The 12,202-nt window shown below is 43.7% G+C and overlaps 1 protein-coding gene across 1 annotated transcript; it reads left to right on the top strand.

Moving 5' to 3' along the window:
* Nucleotides 1-3,632: 3,632 nt before the first annotated feature.
* Nucleotides 3,633-11,408, top strand: LOC124264608 (serine/threonine-protein phosphatase 6 regulatory ankyrin repeat subunit B-like). Its single transcript, XM_046699353.1, has 3 exons — nucleotides 3,633-3,914; nucleotides 8,351-8,436; nucleotides 11,018-11,408. The coding sequence occupies exons 1-3, from the start codon at nucleotides 3,633-3,635 to the stop codon at nucleotides 11,406-11,408; spliced, it is 759 nt and encodes a 252-aa protein (XP_046555309.1).
* Nucleotides 11,409-12,202: the final 794 nt, after the last annotated feature.

Genomic DNA, 12,202 nt, shown 5'->3' with positions numbered 1-12,202 from the left:
AAAGGCAGCCATAACGCCAGGCTGTAAATATTTCCCGTTTTGGGTGCATTCTGTGAATGGCAGGTGCTATCTGTAGGGTGGGGTACGCCTGATTTCTTCCCGAAAAGCTGGTGTCATCACTGATTTTCGGTGTCTCATTAATATACTTTCCAAAGATATAGTTGCCAAATGGTTTGCTGCACAAGTTCTGCCTATGCGTTGTTACACCCCGTGTCTTGTGATAAAAGGTCATTAAATATACAGGGGAGTTATAAAACATGCGTTATCACCTTGACATTAACATATCACGACAAAGTTGCAGTGACTATATTCATTATCTGTCTACCAAATAGAATGCCAGGCTGGTTCGGCTCATAACAAGAAGTTGGAGACATATAGAACACAGATGTCGACTTGACCAGATTGGCTCATGAGCCACTGCCTTCTGGCATAGGAGTCTAGGCAGTTTAACATAACAATAATTTGTACATTGAGGATGAAAATAGCCAAGGCCCAAAAATAAGTATAAGTGCAAATAATTTATTTACCATGCACATGGCTTGGCGTGACCTGCCGATTGATAGAACCGGGCCAGTTCTACCACCCGTCTAGGTGAAATAAGGGGCGAAGTGGTGTGTTGGGCAAAAGGAACACTATTCCAAGCTCCTAGTGCCCTCAAGCACCAGACTCCCGTCCTCCACCGACACAGGGGCGCAACCCACGGCAAACAGGTTGGTGGACCAAATATACTCCCGGGTCCACACGGGGGGTTGAAGAGCCCTTAACGTTACCCAGCACCTATCACGAGGAGGTGGCTCTTCACGGGTGCCCATGCCATATCGTAACATTACACAATTAATAATATTCTGACAGAACTGTATCGGCGCTCTGTACCGTATGTATATGTATTTTAGCGTTGAGAAATATATGATAGGCCTGTGACCCCTTGACATGGTGATGACCCGTGGAGGTCCGGGCTCGAATATTGGCCTTCAGTAACCCATGCTTGTCGTAAGAGGCGACTAACGGGATCGGGCGGTCAGGCTCGCTGACTTGGATGACACATGTCATCGGTTCCCAACTGCGCAGATCGATGCTCATGCTGTTGATCACTGGATTGTCTGGTCCAGATTCGATTATTTACAGACCGTCGACTTATAGCTGGAATATTGCTGAGTGCGGTGTAAAACTAAACTCACTCACTCACTTTACATGGTGATGTTGAATGTAGCTGGCTTGTTGGGTTGGTTATAGGGTATGATCGGATGGCGATAAGGTATGTGGCGGTTCTGATGGGTCGGAATTGTGGGATGGTGATGGAGTATGTGTTTGGCCTGTTGGTGTGGTGATATTGTCGGGTTCTTTTGTGGTGATGGGGTATGTGTCAGGCCTGTGGTGATGGTGATGGGGTATGTGTCAGGCCTGTGGTGATGGTGATGGGATATGTGGCAGGCCTGTGGTGATGGTGATGGGGTATGTGGCAGGCCTGTGGTTTTGGTGATGGGATATGTGGCTGGCCTGTTGGGATAGTGATGGGGTATGTGGCAGGTCTGTTGCGATGGTGATGGGATATGTGGCAGGTCTGTGGTGATGGTGATGGGATATGTGGCAGGCCTGTTGGGATAGTGATGAGGTATGTGGCAGGCCTCTTGGTAGGCCTGTCGTGATGGTGATGGGATATGTGGCAGGCCTGTTGGGATGGTGATGGTGTATGTGGCAGGCCTGTGGTGATGGTGATGGGATATGTGGCAGGCCTGTTGGGATGATGATGGGATATGTGATGTGATGGGATATGTGTGGCATCTGTGGTGATGGTGATGGGGTGGTGATGGTTGTTGGGATGGTGATGGGGTATGGGCAGGTCTGTTGGTGATGGTGATGGGATATGTGGCAGGCCTGTCGTGATGGTGATGGGATATGTGGCAGGCCTGTGGTGATGGTGATGGGGTATGTGGCTGGCTTGTTGGGATGGTGATGGGGTATGTGGCAGGTCTGTGGTGATGGTGATGGGGTATGTGGCTGGTCTGTTTGGATAATGATGGGGTATGTGGCAGGCCTGTCGTGATGGTGATGGGATATGTGGCAGGCCTGTGGTGATGGTGATGGGGTATGTGGCAGGCTCTGTTGGGATGGTGATGGGATATGTGGCTGGTCTGTGGTGATGGTGATGGGGTATGTGGCTGGTCTGTTGGGATAATGATGGGGTATGTGGCTGGCCTGTTGGGATGATGATGGGATATGTGGCAGGCCTGTCGTGATTGTGATGGGATATGTGGCAGGCCTGTGGTGATGGTGATGGGGTATGTGGCTGGCTTGTTGGGATGGTGATGGGGTATGTGGCAGGTCTGTGGTGATGGTGATGGGATATGTGGCAGGCCTGTCGTGATGATGATGGGATATGTGGCAGGCCTGTGGTGATGGTGATGGGGTATGTGGCAGGCCTGTGGTGATGGTGATGGGATTTGTGGCAGGCCTGTCGTGATGGTGATGGTGTATGTGGCAGGTCTGTGGTGGTGGTGATAGGATATGTGGCAGGCCTGTGGTGATGGTGATGGTGTATGTGGCAGGTCTGTGGTGATGGTGATGGGATATGTGGCAGGCCTGTGGTGATGGTGATGGGATATGTGGCTGGTCTGTTGGGATAATGATGGGGTATGTGGCTGGCCTGTTGGGATGATGATCGGATATGTGGCAGGCCTGTCGTGATTGTGATGGGATATGTGGCAGGCCTGTGGTGATGGTGATGGGGTATGTGGCTGGCTTGTTGGGATGGTGATGGGGTACGTGACTGGCCTGTTGGGATGACCAAATACATACCCCATTACCATCCAAAACAGCAGCAGCATTAACCATTCCAACATGCCAGCTGTAACCACAAAAACCACCCTTACCGACCACCTACATACCCCATCGCCATCCCCAAAAGCCAGTCACATACTCCATTCTTACTGCTAACAACCCCGCATGTGAACCACCTTTAAAATTTTACTACAGCCAGTTGATCCTTTTTCCAAACCTTCTGTTCTGAAAAATGCAAACCTGACAATTTCAGGAATGCTACTGATCCCATGGAACTATTTTCTGATCTCATAAATACTATTTGAGACGAAACCATTCCTAGGGTCCTCTGTAAAACCGCACATACGCAAACCATACAAACTGTAAACAAGGTAGAAAAAAATAGAAGGCGGAAAGATACTTCCGACAACATCCTACTGTGCATAACTTGACCTGGTTGACACATGTCATCGGTTCCCAATTGCCCCGATCAATGGTCATGTCGTTGATCACTGGATTGTCTGGTCCAGACTCGATTATTTACAGACCGCCGCATATAGCTGGAATATTGCTGAGTGCGGCGTAAAACTAAGCTCACTTGTCCCTCTATGGCTGAAATAATGCCGATGTTAAGTAAAACCCAACTGAACTCAACTGAACTAATGTTATTTGCATTATGGTGAGGCGACCAGCAAATATTTAATGTACAAATATTGATTTCTTCTCAGTAGCCATCGTAATGTGGAAATTATCACGTGAGGCCCCGACAAAACAACTTCTTATTAACATTAATGCTGCAATGAGGTAATCCCCTACCACTTGTGTAGCTGCCTACAGTAGTCCTCCAACCTGCGGTCTACAGTGAACACTTCATGATGTTGCTGCTGTGTTCAAGTAACGGTCTGCAGGCGGCTTTGACAACAAGTGTCTACGTACTAGCTGTACTCTCCACATGTAGCACAGAGGAATGTGGACTTCAGTTGACAGAGAAGATGAAAAACAGATCTGTCGTATTTAGAAACGTTGAGAAAATGTCGTGCCAAACTACATGTTTTGAAGAGTCCTTCATATTTGCATCCTGTCATCAGTCAAGTGGCGAAGTTAAGAAGATTGAGAAGAAGGACGGATCCAGTGTACGTCCAGTGAAACGTCCCAGAGTAAGTTATGACAATGTCATGTGTGTATGTAGAAATGTCTGTCACTTTGTACATGTGTGTATATGTCGTGTGGGTGAGTATACATGTGTACAGTCCGTTTGAGTCAGAAACGGACAGATGAATTGCAAATTTTATCATCGTACAAAATTGCCACAAAATATAAATAGTACACATGTTTATCATTTACTAATACCCAACAGCTTTCTTATATTTGAAAATTTTCTGGACTCCACCAAAAAAGTTCTTTAGGGAACTATCATTAAAAGTTTGACACAGTTCACTATTTGTTACGAGGGAGGAGTGCAGAGAAAGGGACAGCCAGGTGTTAGAGAAGAACGTGCACAAGTGCCCACCAAGTTATTGATTCATTAGCCTGTGCTGTGCCGTCTCAATCCTTTCTTGCACACCTGGCTGTCCCTTTCTCTGCACTCCTCCCTCGTAACAAATAGTGAACTGTGTCAAAAGTTTAAGGATAGTTTCTTAAAGAACTTTTGGGTGGAGTCCGGAAAATTTTCAAATATAAGAAAGTTGTTGGGTATTAGTAAATGATAAACATGTGTACACTGTGTACTATTTATATTTATGTGGCAAGTTTGTACAATGATAAAATTTGCAATTCATGGTCCGTTCCTGACTCAAACGGACTGTAGCTGTGTGTAAATGTGTGGTGTGTAACTGTGTGTATATGTGTGGTGTGTAGCTGTGTGTAAATGTGTGTCAGAGTGATGAGTGTGAGTGTGTAAACTTGTATAGTTGATTTAGTATAGTATAGTTCAGTGCATATAGTTGATTTAGTATAGTATAGTTCAGAGTGTCGTATGTCGGTGTTAATAGGTGCGTATTTTTTTATGTGAGTGTGTTGTTGTTTTCTGTGTGTACACAAATCAGCAAGAATATGTACACTCGTTGTTCACAGATGGTTCCAAGGATATTTGGAAGGTGTCAAGTGCCACTATCGTTGGATCTAAAATCATATCTAAGGAGTTTATCATCTTCTCAGACTCTCTCTCCTGTCTTCTGCACTTATTGACTCATCTTCTCTCTCTCTAGATTTCTCTCTCATATGGGATATATATTATCAAGCATCTTCTTTACAGAATAGTTTTATCAATAGGAACCCTCATTAATTATTGGTTTCATAATCAAGTAAAATCATTTGATAAATTTTGAATATAAAATTATTTTACAACTTGAGGGATGTCATAGGGAGCTGAAATTATTAGTTTCAGTACCACTACGGGGTTTAACGTAGCGTAAAATGATTGTTCCCCCTGACAGTGGCACGTAGTTGTGTATCAGTGTGTGAGTGTGCGAGTTAAAGTTTACAGTCACAGTGACAGTATTTTTGCGCAGTTCGATGCTCATGCTGTTGATCACTGGATTGCCTGGTCCAAACCCGATCATTTACAGACCGCCGCCATATAGCTGAATTATTGCTGAGAGTGGCGTAAAACAAAACTCAATCACTTACTCGCTCACTTAAAATAATCTCCCGAAAAATAACCTCCCCCAAATTTGGACTGACAGCCCAAGTAAGTGTAACCAATGGTTGGCTTAATTTCATATAACTTATTTGTACCTGGCATCCAATGATAGTGGTACAAGCAACTGCACCACCATCCTTGGATGCATCTGTAAATATAGATTTGTGTTAGAATATGTTTCATTTTACTGTATGGCCAGATTTGTCTAAATTGCTAACAGCTGAATAGTCCATTGGCTGACGGGAGGCCCATATGTGGCATTTTATACACCATTTTGGGGGTAGGAAAAACAATTGTGGCTATATCTTCTCTCCTTTTACATCTACCTTTTTTATAACGCCAGACCTAACACTGCACGTGCAACGGTGAATTTCTTAAATTACTGAGTGAGTGAGAAAAAAAATTAACGTCACCTCGGCAATATTTCAGCCATATTGTGACGAGAAAGGTTTTGCATACACAATAAATATAAGTTGTTAAATAATCGAAGGACTGTAAAATAACTATAGTATCACAGATGGAGTCTAAAACTAGCATGGGAATCTAAAACTACTTTATTTACGAAGGCAATACAATATAAAAACAAGCTATAGGTCGCCAACAACCGAAGGTAGAACACCATACTAGGGACCATGGGGGATTTTCCAGACAGACGTGTACGTCAGCGTAGACTGCCGTCGCAGACGCTCGAACAACTAGCCGTTGCACTACAGGAGGAGTGGAGAGCAACCCCTCAGGAAAGAATCCGACGTCTCATCCGTTCTGTTCCACGGCGGTGCCGTGCAGTGATTGCAGCTCGTCGTGCCCACACGGGGTACTAAGGAAGACGCCCCATTGTGACTAACCAGTGGCGTTAAGGGAACTGCTAAGATGATTACCTTAAACTGGAATATCTAGACTATCACTGTGCTAAATTTCACTGTTCTCTCTTCTAAATTAAATCCGTTGTATCATCCCCAATTTCACGAATACAATCTTTATAATACAGGGGTTGCGTTTCTGTTTTGACCGAGTGTATTGGTGTGTCTGTGTGTGTGATGCTTTTTGTGTTTGTGTGCAATGGGTCGCATGTGGGTGTGTATATATGTGTATTTGTATATAGGTGTGTAGATGTGCTTTTTTAGCATGTACAGTGCTATAGCCACATTTATCCTGTATAGATAGTGGATACACATTCATTTCACTTTAAAGGTTCCTACTAAATCTTGTGGATCTAAGGTCTGCAGTAACACTTCCCAATGTTTGGATAGAGGATGTAACAAGATCTGTACGGAAGGTAAGTGTATCAAGCAAAGTACTGTACGATGCTACGATTAACGTGGTTTCACTCAATTTAGTAAACTCTTAGGCAAGTCATCCTATACTATATATAACTGTTTGTGCTTCTAATATACTATCTTTTTTATAATATTCTAACTCAGTGTAGCGACCAAAACATTTCCGAGTCCCGTGCTTGGATTCGAACCACGGACCTTAGTCCATGTGACCAAAGAGGTTGACCAGGTCAGCAAGTTAACAGGTTAAGGATATCATTTATAGGATGAATCCATGCCCTGCTTCATACTCTTTCGTCAACAGATGGTACATGCCGAACCGTATAAGAGGATACTTAGACCTATTTTACTCAAATATAATATGAATGTGCTCAGCCCTAAGATGGGTGCCAATGTAGCGGCCATAACATTTCCGAGTCCCGTGCAAGGATTCGAACCAGAGACCATGTGATCCGAAGTCGGACGCCTTGTCTGCATTAACAGAGAGTTTTAACCCCGTCAACAAGCTGACAAGGTAAGGTTGTCATCTTTGGGATGGCTCCACGTCCTGCTTCAAAAACAGCATAGATTTTGTGTGGCTATCATACAATTAATCTTGAGAGGTTGACTTTCTGCAGCTGCCACTGCAAACACAAAGACTTCGACTCTGAGGGAAGTGGCACTGCAAACACGGATAAATTGGATTTCTGGAGGTGACACTGCAAACATAGAGACGTCGACTTTCTTGTTATGGCATTGCATACAGGAAAAAAATCGACTTTCTGGATGTGGCACTGCACATACGAAGACGTCGATTTTGAGTGAGTGAGTTTTACACCGCACTCAGCAATATTCCAGCTATGTGGCTGCGGACTGTAAATAATCGAGTTTGCACCAGACAATCCAATGATCAACAGCATGAACATCGATCTGCACAATTGGGAACCGATGACATGTGTCCACCAAGTCAGTAAACCTGACCACCCGATCCCGTTAGTAGCCTCTTACGACAAGCATGGGTTACTGAAGATCAATATTCTCACCCGGATCTTCACAGGCTCGATTTTGAGGATTTGCCACAGTAAACATAATCTTGTTTGCAAATATATTGATTTGTGACAGATTATGTTCATATATAATCAACGTTAGGCAAGACCATTGCCATGTAATCAGAAGCTGGTATGGGGATATTACATCCACGTCGATATTAGCATCGGTAATATGGGGCTTCATGGTGGTGGGTAGTATCGATACCATAATTATATTTGGACATAGCAAACTACGTGCCATTCAAAGGTGGATCGTACGTCCCGGGGCCGAAGCATTACAGGAAGAAACAGGCCATCGTTAACCCCGAAAATAAAGGCAATAATTGTATGAGGGAAACGGCGAAAGTTGCCTTATTTCAACCCAAAGGTAATCCACATAGACTTTCCAGCTATCCCACGGATGAGGAAGACGGTCTCCACAACACGGGTATAGACGATAGAAAAGAAACATAATTTAGCACTCAACGTCTTCGGACACAGAGGGAATAAGGTTTTCATGCACAGGACAAGCCCCGTGAGAGTGAAACTGTACACAGGATTAATTCATTCCTAGTCGAAAAAAAAGATTAGTTTCACTACACATGGATCAAAAGTTTGAGCAGTCTGAAATTCATAGATAGTGTTCAATTTCTGCTGTCGTCACTCGACAGTTGGATGCAAACTTCCTGGATGGCTTCACCGGTATTAAGAAATCAATACACCGACGTGTCAGCTCGACCTTTGTTGCTGAGAAAGGGTGTGTACCCGTAGGAATACAGGGTTGATTGGTCTAGATTCGCGGAAACGAAATCTCTCCTCGTGGATCATGATGGGGTCTCTTGGAGCTGAGTTATTCAGAAATAACGCCATTGGGGGTACCTGTACTCGTACTCCAATTACTAAAACTACTTTTAATGATTGTATCGTTTTGTTAACATGTTCTTCAACCCAAATTGACAGTTATTACCAACAGTGTGTTTTCTGACGAAAAAGGCATATTGACGAAAGGCACCTAAAAAGACAGACGTGGTAAAACGTTCCGTATTACATTCGTGAAAATGAAAATGCACGTGCATATAGTGACAACCCTACCAATGAAAGCAAGTCCCAAACTCACCTGAAACCTTTTTTATGCTTTTGGCAATCGCCATGGCAGGACTTGCGAGAGATCAGAGGAACCAAGCCTTGGGACGATTGCAAGTTGGCCAGACTTCACGGATCGTAGCCATTCATTTTAATGTTCAGGTAAGGACAAACTACCGACTGCAGGAGTGGTCTCAGGTCACTAACAGCATCCAAGACCGTCCACGCAGTGGGCGACCTTCAGTGACATCACAACGTCAAGACCGACAGATTGTGTGCAACCATCTGCAGGATTGCTTCCCAAGAGCGACGGTAACAGCACGCCAGACCATTGGGACTCACAACAGACCCAACAGTGCCAATACAGTGCGTCGACGCTTGCACAGAAGATACTTCTGCTGTCACAGACCATATCGTAGCCGTGTCCTCATCGCCCAAACCGAATGCCATGAGCAGCTCAGCATCGAAATTTGTGTTATCATTAATGGAGAATTGCGTTTCGACAGTCGATGGCAGAGTGAGACTATGGTAAAGGCGTGGGGAACTGTTTTCCAGACAATGTATTGTTGAAAGAGACGCATGGGGTGGTCCGAGCATCATGGTGTGGGCTGCAATCGGTCTGAACCAGATAGTTGGCACCGTGGTGTTTCATAATCTCAGTCCAGGATGAGGAAATGACGTGAAAGCTGCTCGCTATATTGATTAAGTCATAAGACCCCATGTTGTACCACATTTTGGCCGTTACAGAAATCACATCTTCCAGCAAGACAACGCTCGTGCCCACACTGCCAGAGCACCATTGGACTCCCTAAGACAACATGGCATCCAAACACGATAACAGCCTGCACGGATTTGAGTCCAATTGAACACCTTTGGGACGAGATTCAAAGAAGTCTGAATGACCTCTAAGCAAGACCGACAACTGCGGTTGGTCTCAATCGGGCATTTTACGGAGTATGGACCCAGTGCCTATGGCCTTCATCAACCGGCTAATTCATTCTATGCACAGACGATTCAACGCTCGATGCCCATGGAGGTCACACACAATACTGACTTTGGGGTATCTTAGTGGTACTATTTTTGGAGATTTTGTTTGTGTGAACTCTACATGTGATTCCCGGAAATGTGTTAACCATATTGTCAAGTTTGAATTCAATCCTCCGTTTTGTTTGGTAATAAGAGTGAATCGAAGTGTGTGCTTTAAGGAACTGCTGTCGGTGCTTTTTTTTTATTATTTGTGGTTCAGTATATTAGATTACAATTGAAATAGTGCTGTGACACTTCTTTATACTTGCATTGTGATACCTTTGTATGAAATTGTATTAATCTGAGTGTCTATGTTAGTTGTATAATACTATTGTTAACTACAGCACGATACTTTGTTTTGTTTTGTTTTGACAGTTAATCCCTTCATCCACCCGTCCATCCGTCCATCCATCCACCCATACATCCATGCATCCACACGTGAAATATATCAGTTGCCCAGGAATCTAAAATATACTTTGCTCAAAATCTATGATAGCGCACATATTTATCAGAAAGGTATATTTTTCATTTATGTCTGTATGACTTTATTTGTTCTTCTTTGCCAAATTGCATAAAATAAACACCACTTTTGGTTAGGTTTCATTTCGGTCAAGGTCCATTACATTCACACGATGGTTCATGACCTGCGTCACATTGAAATAAAGTCACTGTGCACTTACCTCAATTACAGAACAGTACAGCTCAAACAATATGAGTTCACTAACAAATAGTGGAGACCATTGGATACATTGATATATCCAAATGCTGCCACTGCCTGTTAGGCACCAGTACAACAGCTTGTGGCTGATGTGCTTGTTGGCTTCAGCTGTCAAGTCGGATTATCTCATTTAGGTTTTATCATCATAATTGTCACATAAACGACGCGCCATCCTAACGAAAAAATCATCCTTTTGGGTCACAAAGGAAATCCCTCGGTTTCAGATATAATATGATGTTCCAAATATTTAATCTTGTACCTTCCAAACTGTCGCCCAAGGTTTGTATAGAATTTAACTTTGTGTTACAGTTCCATCACTGTGTGACATTCATACCGCCTCAAAGACCGGAGACCTGTCAAGGGTGAAATTCGTATTGTCAAAGGGACGGGCGAACATTAATTGTCAAGAATGGATTGCTAGAACACCAGTAATGTGGGCAGCCGGTAGGGGACACAGAGAAGTGGTGGAGTTACTTGTAAGCAAAGGGGCTAAATTGTCACTCGTTGATAGATTCGGCATCAACACCCTTCACTCAGCCTGCCTGGGGGGAGATGTAGAGGTGGTGAAGTATGTCCTCTCACAGAACATGCTGGACATCAATGACAAAGTACATTGCGGGAGAACAGCTGTGATGTTAGCAGGACAGAATGGCCATAAAGAAGTGGTTGAATTATGCGTAACACATGGAGCTAAACTGTCACTCAAAGATAGAGATGGTGAAAACATTCTTCACATAGCCAGTAATGGAGGACATTTGGAGGTAGTGAAATATATCCTGTCACTGGGTACTGTGGACATCGACGTCAAGAACAAAAAGAGACAAACAGCAGTGGGGAAAGCAAGAGAGAATAGACACCGAGACGTGGTGGACCTACTTGTGACATACGGAGCTCTCACATAACGTTGCTTTTGGTGTGAAGGGTTAAATGTTCTTTGCTACCAAGCGTGTGTTTCAAACATATCGATGTGTTGAATAATCCCTGACCCTGACCACATCCTGACACTGCCTGCCTTACACTACCTACCTGACTGTCCACATCCCTGACTCTACAGTCATATATCCCATTGATTAAACTCCATTCCATGTATCTTGAGGGCTATTAGCACATGGCATTAATCTGTTTTGGTGAGCTTGTCGACAGAAACACCAACCGTCTCTCTTCATCCACTGCAAGACTCCTTGCAATGTACGGTCCTCTTAATCTCTGTACATGTCAATCTGTAATACTACTATCTCACTGGCTTCCGGTACATACTATATATTTTGTTTGTATCATATTCTGTCATTCACCTGATGAAGGGGCAAGAAGTAGCCCAGAAACGTCGTGTTGTAAATATTAAAGAAGTTGTAAATCCATACCATACGTTGTTTTGCCGTAATGTTAGAGTTACAACGTTGTACCTGTATTAACACTGATTTAACGTTGTATCTGTTATATCGTGACACTTGGTCATGTTGTTGATGTTGACAAAATGGTGACAATAAAAGTGAGAAATTATGGAACCATCTGGAATTAAGAATTATGGAATGCATCAAATTAGACCTTATTGTACCTTAGACTCCAGGGATAGAACCCCTACATGTCTTGTGCTTGCATTGATCACTGTGACAAATCAGTGACAATAAGAGTATTTTATGACGTTAAGTCAGAACAAATTGTGTCATCAAGAGAGACTTGAGACGTCAGTGTACAT

The sequence above is a fragment of the Haliotis rubra genome, unplaced genomic scaffold, assembly GCF_003918875.1.
Source record: "Haliotis rubra isolate DU_JTF1 unplaced genomic scaffold, ASM391887v1 Scf932, whole genome shotgun sequence".
NCBI classification, from domain to species: domain Eukaryota; kingdom Metazoa; phylum Mollusca; class Gastropoda; order Lepetellida; family Haliotidae; genus Haliotis; species Haliotis rubra.
This window is presented reverse-complemented; position numbering and strand designations above follow the sequence as displayed.